General features: G+C 40.8%; 1 protein-coding gene across 1 annotated transcript in view; it reads left to right on the top strand.

The window, feature by feature from the left end:
- ghra (growth hormone receptor a) overlaps positions 1 to 13,137 on the top strand; it is a 31,836-nt gene extending 18,699 nt beyond the window's left edge. The window contains exons 3-10 of the mRNA XM_079571797.1: positions 7,167 to 7,296; positions 7,377 to 7,543; positions 8,233 to 8,411; positions 9,647 to 9,800; positions 9,875 to 9,965; positions 10,053 to 10,122; positions 11,052 to 11,287; positions 11,550 to 13,137. Coding sequence (XP_079427923.1) covers positions 7,167 to 7,296; positions 7,377 to 7,543; positions 8,233 to 8,411; positions 9,647 to 9,800; positions 9,875 to 9,965; positions 10,053 to 10,122; positions 11,052 to 11,287; positions 11,550 to 12,246 — 1,724 coding nt within the window. The 3' untranslated portion in view covers positions 12,247 to 13,137. The remainder of the gene's footprint in view (positions 1 to 7,166; positions 7,297 to 7,376; positions 7,544 to 8,232; positions 8,412 to 9,646; positions 9,801 to 9,874; positions 9,966 to 10,052; positions 10,123 to 11,051; positions 11,288 to 11,549) is intronic.
- The last annotated feature ends 1,135 nt before the right edge of the window (positions 13,138 to 14,272 follow it).

The raw sequence follows: 14,272 nt of genomic DNA, 5'->3' as shown, positions 1-14,272 counted from the left end.
CATTTCATCTACAGTGAGTCGTAGCCGAGTGGTTTTCTCCCGGAGCTAACAAGCTAGCCGCGATAAGCTAACGGGAAAATTCACTGAATACAAGCAGCATATTATGCATTGAAAACGTCACTAAAACAGGCAACTGCTTGAAGCAGCCTTTATGATGATCACACACGGAGCCTGGCTTGTTGATTGTGTAGTTTATTGCTCACATTTCATCTACAGTGAGTCTTAGCCGAGTGGTTTTCTCCCGGAGCTAAGGCACTATTAGCCGCGACAAGCTAACAACCTTCACCTTCACAACATTCATTGAAAACAGGCAGCATATTATGCACAAATAACGTCAATAAAGCCGGCAACTACTCGAAGCAGCCTTTACGATGATCACACAATGAGCCTGGCTTTACACATTTGTGGTTTATTACAGACTTTTCATCAACAATGAGCTGTAGTCGATTATAACAAGCTAACGGGGTAACCTCGAAAAACCATTGTCCACCTGCGGAGATAATGTCCGTCTTTGAATCGTATGGGCTCCTGCAGATCCTGGTGTCGTCCATGGGGGTATAGTTAGAGATCCATAGGGCATGGCAGTAGCAAAGAGATAGCCTCCAAACAGCAGTTATTTTTCAGGCAAGAGCCCCTTCCAAGCGTCCGGTGTGGAAGGTTCGTTTCCAAATAATATCCTGTGTGGCCATTGTTCACAAAGTGATAAACAGTAGCTCCTTTCCAACAATAAAAATTAAAATGCACCGATCGTAGTTTCAATACTGTCGAGACAACGAGCGCAGTGTTGACAGCGTGTGGAGGGGGCGTGTCGGAAAGGGTCAGAGGTTCTTAAAGAGACAGGGGCCTATTTCAAGTCATTTGCTACCTCCATTTTGAAAGAGCAATTTTATACAAGGCAGTTATTCTAATTTACTGCATTGACAGACCAACAGAAGGTTTCGTCATCATTGTAGTGTGCTATAGACTGGTGCTATGTGGCTGAAAAAAGCATAATACCCCCTCTTTAATCCTTTCTTTGTGAAGTAAAAACACTCGCCAAAGCTCCTCTACAGCTTTGAAGCGAAACAAGAGATTGGGAGGGGGAGGGGCTTCAATCAGGAAGTGAAATTACTAGATATTTTGTTGTTGTTTTAGATCAATATTACGGTACATTTTGTAACCAAGCACATTTTGTCCAGTTTGGCTTTACCCAAATCAAAAAGTCTCAGGAAAAAAATGTCAAAATAGAGATGAAAACACACTGGATGATAAAGCAACAAAAAAGTGACTCAAAAGAAACGACTAAATCGCAAGAAAATAACAAAAGATCCGCACAGCAGTTAAGGTGGCTCCAGCACACCTGAATATTCACCTTACTCTGCCCCGCCCACTTTTGCCTCTTTTTGCTTTGCCTCTGCACTTCCGTTGTCCAGACACTTCCGGTCGAGTGCGAAGCCTGTTCATTTAAACGGAGAACGAGGGAAAATATTGTCCGCTCAAATCTGATGTTTAGTAGATTGATTTAGTGACTGATTTTATGTGGACTTCTCCAGTCCCATGTTAACAGATAGGAGAAAAGGGGCGGGCACAGTTCATGGCGGCGCCCACGCAAACTTCCGGAATAAGGTGAGGCGTCAGTGGCGCAGATGGTAGATAGAGCGTGTCGTCTCATTATCGGAAGTTCTGGGGTTCGAATCCCACTTCCTGAAAGTGCACACTGTCGTTGTGTCCTTGGGCAAGACACTTCACCCACATTGCTTCCAGTGTCTGCGTACATTGGTGTATGAATGAGAGTATGAAGTGTATGAGTATGAAGCGCTTTGAGTGCCTAATGTAGGTGGAAAAGCACCGCTATATAAGTTGAGACCATTTACCATACAGCTCTTGATTACATGGGGTCATGTGATAGAAAACATTACGTGATGTAAAAAACATGTCACATGATCAATCCAAAATATATATACATAGATAACCAGTACAAGATGAAAAACTGTACAATGCTTGTACAAGGCTTTAGAAACAAATGTGCATAGGCTCATAGATGGGGCACAGTAATATATAACCACAGAGAAACAAAATTTGTATTACATATTTTAAAAGTATTTGCATGATTTTACATGTATACATTTCATTTACATTTGCCCCGGGGTAGACACTCTCAAAAAAGAACATGAACACTGTGGTGGTACCGTTATGGAAACAAATTGCGACATAAACATGAGAAAAAAGCAATAAAAACACGGCAAAAAACTACAAAAAAGCAACAACAAAAAATCTGTCAGTTTCGATCAGTTTTGTAGGTCTTAACTTTCAAATGAGGCTGTAAGCTCCAGGCAAGAAGCTTTTAGATTTGGGTAATGCTGAACTGGAGAAAATGTGCTGGGTGAAGGTGGGGTTATCATTGCCAAGGGCCAAGGGCCAGCTCCAGCTCGTGGTTCCTAAGACGAATCGTAAAAGTTGAGGGGACAGGCCCTTCTCAGTTGTTGGCCCTGAGCTGTGGAACGCTCTGGAGTGTGGAGCGTTTTAAGTCTTGTCTTAAAGGGACTATAGGGAATTTAAAAATGTTAAAATCATGTATTTTCCTCCCCCTACATGTTCCAGCCATGTCCTAATGTGTAGAATGAGCCCAGACCTGTTCACCACAACTGCCTCTAAAATCCTGCACTGTCACTCAAAAAGGTGTTAATTTGGGTCCGAAGTGCCGTCATGCACGAGCTTAATATAGAAGGTGCAGTTACACGTATGACCTGAGGTGGCAGTAGTGAGTATAAAATGGCCAACTTGCATCCAGCCCCTTTAAAACCCACTTTTATTCTCTGGCTTTTAACACTGCGTGAGTTGTGTGGTCCTCTCTGTCCTCATGAGTTTCATTCATTCATCTTTTATCCTTGCCTTTTTATTTTTTTATTGCAGTTTTTTATGTATTGAATTTTTCCGTCTTTATTTTGTATTGTTTTTTACATTTTTCGTGTTTACAATGTTCCTTGTTTGTGCAGCTCTTTGGAAAACTGTACTAGTTGTTAAAAAAAAAAATATATATATATATATATATAAATAAAGTTGGATCGAATTGGTTGGAAAAGATTATTTCTTGTGAAGTAAGAAGTCCTCAAATTGATTGATAGTCCCTGGAATCAACCAGTGCTCCTCCTGTGACCAAAACAGTGAAGATGGCGGCCGCGACACAACAATCTTTCACCAAAGAAAAAAAAAGAGTGGTGCGCACTGAATGGGTGCTGCTGCTCTCTCATCGAATGCAATTTCTCCATCTGTGAGATCAATAAAGTATCATCTTATCTTGAATCCATGATTAGATTGATTGTGTGTTCAAGCAACACATGTCCTGAGATTAGAAAAAACAACAAAAACAATTTCACAATATTTCATACCTGTACTGTATCTTCTATGAGAAGTGTATCTGCTCTGCCCTCTTTGTATTAGTTTAGGAGAATACTTTTTTTTTTTTTTATGAACTGAGATATCACATCCAAAGTCGGTTGCTCCTTTCTCATCAACTTGAACTCACCAGCAACAGGTATGGACAAAATGGGTCTCTTTTCAGCTGTTTAGTGAAACCCTAATAGCCTAAAAGGACATTGGAGCAGATAAGTGGTTTCCCTCGCTCCGTATGAAGACAGGATGTGCTGCTAAGAGCTGTTTATCAGACAGCCGGCACACACGGCCCACAAGGACCTGCGGATACGTATGGACAGCCAGGATGAGCTTACAGAACATTAGGTCCGCTCCTGGCTGCTCTTAACTGACCATTACGCCAAAGCAGCCTGAAAAGCAGAATGCACGGAGCGATGAAGAGGCTTTATGGGCTCTTTGTTTGCTGCAGAGTCAACAATATATTTGCCTCTTACGTGTAAAAATCTATTTACAAGTGTTGCAGTGGGAAAAACTAGAGTGAATCATGGCGAAGAGGGCTTTCTCTCCAGTTGTGTAGTGAGCCTTTAGGGATATTTGATTTAATTTACCTGAGAGTCTTACACAAAAACAAGAACTAGGGCAGAGTTTAATTTATTGATTAACCATATTGAATCAATTTTCCTTTGAATAGTGCGATATCGATTCAAAAAATACTTAAATTCATTCTAAGGTCGTGTTTGACCGCTTGAACTATTTCTTTCCATCGACAATAACTTCGGAACTAAATGAGATAGAAACGTACTTCTGAACGTACTACAAAAATAGCTCCTCCTTGATATAAAATGGCTTTTGTACATGTTTCCTTGTCCTGCACATCTTCCAAGCAAAGATTTTGTGGTTTATTATCTCCAAAGGTTTTGCCATTGATGAAAACGGCGATCCAAGTGTTTATGACTTTGCCCCTTAGTTACGACGTCCGCCATATTATGCGGCAAACTGGTGTCGTGTGGCAGGTTGCACCAAAAGAAATCACATAAACTGTGTTAGTTTGCTGAGCGTGTTCCTACAAATGCACACTGATGATAGCAAACGGCTTCACGGACCTGTAAATAGAGCTTTTGGTCTGGAATGGTGAATCCAGTGCTTACTATTATAGCGAGGTAAGAATGTCCACGTCATGGCTTTTATATGATTTCTGAAGTCTCTCCATAATAAGCAAATTATTAGATGATGTTTAGTGGCCATTAGACCCACAGCAAAAACTGAATATGTTTTAACATTTGGATCTGAAGCCACTTTTATATGTTCATTTTTATTATTAACTATTTGTACACATTTAGGATAATAATTTCTTTGGTCATTACAGTGTACATTAATGAACACATTCGGCCCATTAATGAACCCCAATGATGAAACACAGACCTTGAGAACTAGGTCTTGTTTTAACACCACCCACAAGTGACATGATTCACTGTTTGGTTTCAGCCATGTTGAGAAATGTAAACACCTTTTCAGCATCGACGCTAACCTTTTGACCTGAACCCCTACTCTTAGTAATGCCCTCCCTGAAAGCACTTTTGTTACCTTCCATGTTCATTATGCTCAGTGTCTGCCTGTGGTTTCATTCAGCGAGATTTAAATCCCACTACACTAACACGTAAACTTGTAACTTAACCATCAGATTGTTTGTTTTGTTCTATTTTATGTAATGTTCTCTCGCAGTTTGAAGCTCACCCTTTCGCTTCTAGTGTCTGCAGAGTGCGCTTTGATGGTGGCAGCTGGAATTTGTTGGCTGGGGGAGGGAGGCCAAGTTGAAATAGCAAAGCTATGGGAACACACCGGTGTGCAAAAGATGAAGGGCGGGAAGGTCTGACAGGGGTAAGAGTGGGAGGAGGGCATACTGGTGTTGGAATGCGTTGATTTATGAGAAAATGAGGTTAGCCCTGCCATGAGATAGAGTATAAGAATCAGTGATCAGGATAATGAGACATGCACCCTTTCTCACTTGGGCATAGGATAACATTCTGCCACAAACATCACAGCTGTTGATTATGGCCTTGGTCTTAAATCTAATTATACTTATGTCTCATAAATTAAGGTTTGTGTGGTTGTAACAATCAGGTATAGTCATTCATTCTGAAGTCTGGAGCAGGGCTAGACTCTACATTAATATGGCGGTGCCCCCCAGATCAGCTGCCACGTGTTTGAGTTCACCCCAATGAACGAGAAGGTCATGTCTCGCTCTCATCAGCCTGGGGAAAGGTTTATCACTTTAGTCCAAGCCAGGACTTTTAAAGCTCGGGAATGCTAATATTGGTATTTGGACTTCACATATGAGTTCAAGAATCTTAATCGTAGGACAGATGAAGCATGAGGTGGATATAGGTGGAACATCCACAGTAAGTTTGTGTTTTGTATCAATCTATTGTGGGGAATTGTCAATCAAACTCTCACCTTCGCTCATAAGGTCTGAGTCATGACCAAAAGACTAAGGTCCTGAATGCAAGTGACTAAATCAAAAGTAGAGCCACTGCTCCGTCACATGGATTGGATTAGATATCTCCTAATATTCTGTATATTTTGGGAGTACTTTTTGTTTTATTTTGGGGGAAACATAGAGCTGTTGGTGAGTTTATGATATACCTAAAACTTCAAAACCGTATTCTCCACATCAGGCATGTAAATGGCAAGAGAAAGTCCATTTCACACATGCGTCTCCATCTCGCACGGCTGCAGGGAGTGTTTCCCCTCTGAGATGGTTGTTTGGTTGTTGATATCTGCGTGTACGGTGCTGAAGCGTGTTTATGTTCTGAGCCTGGGTGTGATTTATTCTGAAGCCAGTGAGGGGAGTGGAGCAGAAATCAATGATACCCTCAGTGGTTTATTTATGGTTGCGCCAAACCCCGTTCCCCTCAGCCAGATGAGAAACTAGCACCGGACATTTGGCCGAGCGAGGGGGCTGGTGATGAGGAGTGACAAAGTGCATTGAAAGAGGGCTGAGTCAGGCCGTACACCAGCAGGGCAAGCAGCCGTACCTTCAAATGTAATTCTTAGATGTTTGTTCACCGGCTCTATTTACCTGTAAATACATCGACATGAGCAACAGGCCACATTCTGTTCTGAAATGAAACAAAGATTGCACCACATTTTTTAGTGCATAACTGTGCTTAATAACTTATTATTTTCAATTGTTTATTTAATTGTGTTGCTATTCTGTTACAGTAAATTCTAATGACTTCATATTTCCAATTTTGTGAGAATAATCAACACAGTAGAGACCAATACGTGTATTTTTACAATTGAATTCAATAGGAACAATAGTGGTCTTTTTTATATGAGGGGGGTGTTACACAAAATCGATTTTTATGAGCTTTTTACCCTGTTCCAATGCTGTTCTCTCCTCAAAAAGATATCTCGAGCTGTGTTCTGACCCACTCGGGCATCTTTGAGTAATCTTTGAATCTTCCATCGAGGCTATTCTTTGCACCTGACGGCAGCTCCCAGGAAATGCTTTTTAAGATTAATCATTTATCATCAAAAAAACCACAAACAATTTTTATTCCTTTTATTTCTATTTATTGAAACAGCTGCACAGTGAAGGAGAGCACGATGAGGGGAGGTGGGAGGAGCTCCAGAGGGATTGCATGAAAACCAGGAAGAGAAACAACTGAATATTTGGTTTCAGCTCTTTTAGATCAATTTTGCATTTTCTATCCAACACAGTGTGAGACAGTGACAAAGATGTGTTTAAGATTATTACAAAACAACCTGCATAAAGCATAATTAATAATCAGTAATGCATGTTGTGTTCACAGCTCCCCTTGTGCCGCATTTCACCGAGTGCCTCTCAAGAGACATGACCACCATGCAATGTTGGTGGAGCCCAGGCAGTTTTCAAAACCTGTCGTCTCCTGAAGATGTCCGGATTTTTTACCTTAAGAAAAGGTTAGTGCTATTACCATGCGTGTAATGCTTCAGATGTAATTTCTGCTCATTAAGGAGTCTTTATTTCCTCTGCTTCACAGCCCGTCTAACAGTGAATGGAAAGAGTGCCCACACTATAAGTATCGAAACCAGGAGTGTTTCTTTGACGCAAACCATACTTCAGCTTGGGCCACATATTGTTTGAAGCTACAGGTCCACAATGTTACGTATACAAATGAAGATGACTGCTTCACTTTGGAATATATTGGTAAGAGAACTCATACTGTCAGAATTTGTGCTCTGTCATTTAGAGATTTAGACCACGTCCACACATTTTTATAGAGTGGACAGGACATCATGCTTTTTGTTGCCCTAAAAGCACCACCATGCACACGCATTTCGACTATCATTTCAGCCACCTGTGATAGTGACACTTGGTTCCATAAATCAGTGTATTATCCAGGAAAAACATACCACAGCGTAGGGGAAAATAACACTATTATTATCATTATACCTGCAGTACACAGATTCTGCCAAATGATGCCCATTTGCTTCTTATCAGCTCAACTAGCAAATGTCACCTGCTTATCAATTATACAGGCACGCCTTTTGAAGTCCAGCCTCCTGTATTTATTGATATAATTCAAATTATCTCATGGCATTTTTATATATTCAAATTACCAACTTATCCTCTTCCAGTAAGGGTGACATTTGTGGTTTGTAGGTTAACACTGATCTGATTTTCCAATATGTTTTGTTCACAACATTGGACGATTTTGTATCATAATTTTAGATGGAGGGCAGGGTTCTGCAGCTCTATGGGTAATTCACTGTGTTTGAAAGAAATAGACTGTAACATAAACAGAAAATCCACGTATATTGAACCTTATATTTTAATTTGGTTAGCGATTACACTGGCCTTGATGCAACTCTACAATTGTGCTGTTTTTCCCTCAGTGCGGCCCGATCCCCCAGTGGCCCTGAACTGGACCCTACTGAACACAAGTCCCTCTGGTCTCAGTTATGACGTGCTGGTCAGCTGGGACCCCCCGCCCTCTGCAGACGTCGGGACGGGCTGGATGCGCATTGAGTACGAGCTTCAGTACAGAGAGCTCAATTCAACAAAGTGGAAAGAGGTTTGTTGTATTTATTTAATAGCTGACGGAGCAAACATTCTGTACTGCTCGCAAATTTGCCAGAGTTAAGCACACAAGGTAATTTTTTGCTTTTGTCGCAGTTTGGAGAATCTTATAAGCCACACTGTGTAGAATTTTGCCCTGTGAATAAAATATGAAATACAAGCATTTATTTTATGTCAGATATTTTCATCATTGAAAAATACCTCATAAGTGAACAAACAAACACAAGCCTTTGCTGTGAGCGGCTCAGCTCTCTTAAGACCTGACTGTAACTTTACCGAGAGTGGGTGTGTCTCCAGCTCGTCTCCATGGAGCTGTGACTAAAGTCAGCAGGATTGAAACAGGTTATCCAATTCCATTCTTTGATTACCCACTGCAGTAGCAACATTTTCAGGGTCGAGCTGCTCATTAAGAGCATGTTTCAAATCAAATCAAATTTCCTTTATTTATCCGTTAGGAACTTCATTTGCAGAAGAAGTGCCAGTACGAGCCCGATAAAAACAGTGCATCCACAGACATACAACACAATCAACATGTGCAATAATAAATACATTAAAAAACAATATAGTGGGCCTTTGATAGACCATGGTCCACACAGGAAGTACTGTGTACTGGAACTGTATGTTCACAACGCCTAGCATCAGGCTAGTTATTTTCAACACACTGCAAGGATGCAAAATCTGTTTCACAGTACGACACCATATTGACTTGAAACACACAAACAAACAAACACAACAAACACAAACAAATCTTATACATAAAAAGTAAAAAAACAAAAATGTGATCTTCACAATGAAATGCTTCGAAACATAGTTTTACATAAATGTTGCATAATTTCATTTCATTCTTGACACAAATTCTTTTGCAGTCTAAAAGTAAAGCGTGTGTAGGCAACAGTGTTGTGTTTCAGTTTCCCCCCCGTGAACTCTTTGGGCTGAAGGGCAGTATGTAGCTTTGTTGGCAAGCCCGTGGAAGTCAGAGCAAAGACCTCTGGGAAATCTCAGCCTCCTTGAAGGAAGTGAAGGGAGGGATCTGTAGGTCAGAGGCCATGGGACCCTGAACATGCTCATATTTATTACCCATGGCTGGTGCTCCAACAGACGAACATGCATCGTTTTTAGAGGCTTCCCTTTTTCACATTTTATCTTCTGTGTGTCTTTACAAACAGTATTGAAAATAATAGCTCTCAGCAGATTGTCAGTCCAATCATTGTCATGTTGCTTTTGTCGCAGTTGAACGTCCACTCTGACCGTCAGCAGACGCTCTATGGACTCCACGTCGGGCAAGAGTATGAAGTGCGCATTCACAGCAGGATGAAGGCTTTCTCTCAGTTCGGGGAGTTCAGCACATCCATGTTTATTGAAGTCGTGGGCACTGGTGAAGAGGGTTTGTATCTTTTGGAGTTAATCTTTATTTTTTTACATTACAATTTAGTAACTGGCTCATTTTTGTATCTTCAGGAACCAGCTTCCCTGTCATGTTGGCTGTCATATTTGGAATTTCAGGCATTGTTATAATCATCATGTTTATTGTTGTGTCTCAGCATCACAAGTAAGTGTGCAAAGTTTGTCTAAGTTTTCATGTTTTCTTCATTCATAATCTGGTAACTACTATATGTATATATGTTCTCTTTTGCAGATTAATGATGATTCTATTGCCTCCAGTTCCAGCACCAAAAATAAAGGGCATCGACTCAGAGCTGCTAAAGGTTATTCCTCATTTTCTCTCAACAATTATTTAGTATGAACGTTCACAATATAGAGAGGAAATTGCATATTGTTCTATGTTGTGCTCTACCAAATACAATATTAATACTATGTTTGTCCACAAAATGGCAAGGCGGCTACCATTGTCTATGCGGCCTCATGGTTATATAAAGTGTTGTTGTGTAACCATCATTGTTTCAGTTGCATTTCCATTCTAATTGTGATTAAAGGCAGACCCTCCATGTGTCAGTATTGGCCCTGGTCCCGTTAAACTACACAGTCATCACAACAGCCTCTGCCTGTGTATTGTCCTCGACTGATTATGGCACTCAAAAAGTCCATAAATAATTCCAAAACAAGCAGAAGGGAGGCTTTTTTGTTATTAAAGGCCGGGAGGATCACTTACAAATTATGTAAAATTGAGAGCACTTTTGTTGGGTTTTATTGCCAGATGCAGATATGTTCCTTTTAAAAACATCTTGACCCTCATAATTATGTTTATGAGCTCTATTTTAGAAGATATGAACCAATGAAATAATAGCTTAGCTTTTCTCTCTGCCAAAAATAGAGTGCTCAGATCCCAAACTCAGACTTGCGCCTCTTTTTCTAAGTCATTTCCGGGGCTCGTGGCTCTGCTCAAACATATGACTTATGAGTTTCTGAAGAGCAGTGACTTGCTTGACTCAACTTGAACTCTGCCGACTTCTGTATAAGATTAAGTTTAAGGGTTGTTAAAATGCTACAAGGAAGGTTTGAGTGAACGCTATAAAAAGTGTTCTTGAATGAAGTACTTTTGTCTTTGATTTGAGACTCTAATTTAAAAAAAAATCTGTTCATGGGGCAAGATATTTACAATGTATCACAGCCTTGATACCAAACATCACAGAATATGACGTGCTCTGACGACATGCCTTTGTTTCTGTGCTTGCAGAAGGGAAAATTGGAAGAATTGAATCTCATCCTGGGTGCTGGTGGGATGGGTGGCTTGCCTCCACACTCACCGGACCTTTATCAAGATGAGCCATGGGTGGAATTCATCGAAGTTGAAACTGATGGAGCAGATACTGGAGAGAAAGAAGAAAACCAGGGTTCAGACACCCAAAGGCTCTTGAGTCTGCCTCAACCTGTCGGACACCATATGCACATGGGCAACTCCAACGTAGTCTGGTACTGTATGGACATGTATAGGTTTATGTTCAGACTTGCAGTGAGGTGGAGGAAATATCTGTGGGAAATACAGTTATTAGTTCAAATGTGTGTGTCTAATCCTTTGTGCAGAGCAAAAAGTACTAAATATTTGACTTGACACTTTGAACACATCAGGGTTAGCGTGATAATGAAATCCTTATCACGCTAATGAACGAGATCAGTGAAACTGTGTAAGATTGTTCTTTTCACTTTTTTAAAATGACGTTTCATTCTCCTTCAGCTTTCCTGATGATGACTCGGGCCGTGCCAGCTGCTACGACTCAGACCACCCTGACCAAGACCCTCTCATCCCCATGGCAACTCTGTTACCAGGCCAACCCGAGGACAGAGACCCCTCTTCTGACAGGGGCATCATCATCAACACCCAAACAATAGCCCCCCAGACCTGGGTTAACACAGACTTTTACGCCCAGGTCAGCAACGTGATGCCCTCTGGGGGTGTGGTCCTGTCCCCTGGCCAACAGCTGAGAATCCAGGAGCACCACAATGACACCAAGAAGGGAAGTAAAAATGAAAGTTGCGAAGATAACACAGAAGACCTTCATTTTCAGTTGGTGGTAGTGGATCCAGAGAGTGCAGAGGATATGCTAAAACAAAACGGCACTCCCCCCGTGTCGCCTGTGTCCAGCGAGGGCTACCACACCATCCCTCTGCAGCCGGTGGAGCCTAAGCCTACAGCCGAGCAGCAGTCCCCCTACATCCTGCCTCCCGAATCCCCCCAGTCCCCGACGTTCAGTCCTGTGGCAGACTACACCGTAGTGCAGGAAGTGGACAGTCAGCGCAGCCTGCTGCTAAACCCGCCCCCGCAGCAACAGGCACCGCCCCCTTCCTGCCCATCCCAACACCCCCTCAAATCACTGCCCGCCATGCCCGTGGACTACATCAGCCCGGACCTGTTTGGGAACCTCTCGCAGTGAAAATGACAGTTGAACCAAATATGGCCAGCTAAATGTTTTTGGAAATGGGAAAACAATTGGTAATATCCAGTTTTTTGATTGGATGCAAAGACAAACAGTATTAAGTTCATGGTCATCGCACGGAAGCAGAATTGCAGACTCCTGTCGTGTGTGCCGAACAGTGTCACACGTTTAAAGTCTTAATCTAAACAGAAGTGGATTCTTTTGATTTTGACAGGACAAGCATAGTGGGGTTTTCATGGCATTGAAAATGGAAACGTATTTTTCTTAGAATTGAATTATCTATAAAAGACTGGAAAAGACTTCTGTACAGCACACATCCTTGTACCTAGCATTCCTATCTTGCTTTGACTGTACTGTGTGTCTGCGTGTGTATATGTATATACATAATATATATATATATATATAATATGTATATATATATGCGCTACTCAAAGGTAATCACAAACACTAGAACTAAATGGGAATATATTTTTTATGATGAATTTATTTAAAAGGATATATGTACTTTTGTTTTGTGTCATACTGTAGCTTAAGGAATTGCAGTTAAATTCAAATGTTTAAGCATAAACTGGAAAAATAATAATGTGAAATGATTTGCTTTTACATGCCATGGATGAGGTTCTGGTGACCTGTGGTAATAGCTTGTCTCTGTTGAAAATATATTGGGAACTTCATGGACTGCCTTGACACAGAGCCGGCAGATTATGAGTGATGTTGTGACATGTGAAGGTTGTTAGTAAGAAGCTTTAAAATGTCTATGCTGCTTGCAGGGATGGTCTTGCCTTTGCTCGGTGTGTCAGGGTTCAGACATAGACATCACCCAGACGATGGGCGATCTATTCAGAAACTGTGAAATGGTGCATGGCGGATTTGTGCATTTATACTCAACACCAACCGCGTTTGTAAAGTAGTAGTAAAATAGTAGGCTTGGGCATATAGGTGTTCTGATGTAAAATACATTTGTGAAATTCTTTAGAGTGAAGGGCTGTGAGCCAATGTGCAGTCTCCACATGTAACACTTAATCATAAGCAAACACTTCATGGCAGAATAAAGCATGTACCTGATGTTACCATAGCTACAAACTAATTCACGTTCAAGTATATGCTGATAATGTTATATGTGCCATTCATCCAGTGTTTTCTGCCTTTTGTAATGATGCCAGCCGACCGATTGGGTCACACAATAGTCTTAATATATTTTTACTAATGATGTATTTTTTATACATACATGTTATTCAGCTTTCAAGCCTTATCGTTGATAAACTATTGTGGATTGTAGATACTTAGCGGGCAAACCAATGGGAAGTGCTTTGCTCGTGGGTCTCGTCAGACCTACCAATTGTATTAATTTGTATTAGCTTTATGCTAGTTATACATGAAGGAGAAGGTTAGAAAAGCAGTTACACTACTATTACTAATGCTGAAAGGGAAAGTTGCTGTGGGTGCTGTGAGGTTTAACTCCATCTAGTGGTGGGGTTAGTTAATACAGGCTGTTGCAAAAGGCTGATATGGGAATTATTGGGTGAATTCTTTTTGAGAGCTCTTGGGGGAGATACAGTAATGGTGCTTTTGATTATAATGGGATTTCTTCTCCTTACAATGTTTCTTTGGAAGATTCCTTCCCAAAACTAAAAGGAATTTGTTAAAATTGTATAATACCAGACACATAGGTTTTGGCACTTTTTATTGAGCAGTGTTACAATTACATTAGTGTGCTCAGGTCAGATGCTACCTTTTTGGCCACCACTTGCCATATTTGAGAATCGCTTTCAAATTAACAGTTTGGTCGTTGTTTCACTTTACAAATGGATTGTAAGTTCTTGATTTACTCTCCTGTGCACAGCATAAACAGAAAATAAGCTCTCATTTATGTATACATGCAAAATGTTTTACAATCTTGCCAACACACCTTTTATAGCATAAAAATTCTTTACTGCATTGTTTACCAGTTCACTACATTCTTCATGTAGCGTAAAATATTAGTTATGTTACAATCACAGCAAGCACTTTGTATCCCTAGGTT

Source organism: Gobius niger (assembly GCF_951799975.1).
Source record: "Gobius niger genome assembly, chromosome: 1".
In the NCBI taxonomy this organism is placed as follows: Eukaryota; Metazoa; Chordata; class Actinopteri; order Gobiiformes; family Gobiidae; genus Gobius; species Gobius niger.
Note: the sequence above shows the minus strand (reverse complement) of the source record. Positions and strands in the feature narration are given on the sequence as shown.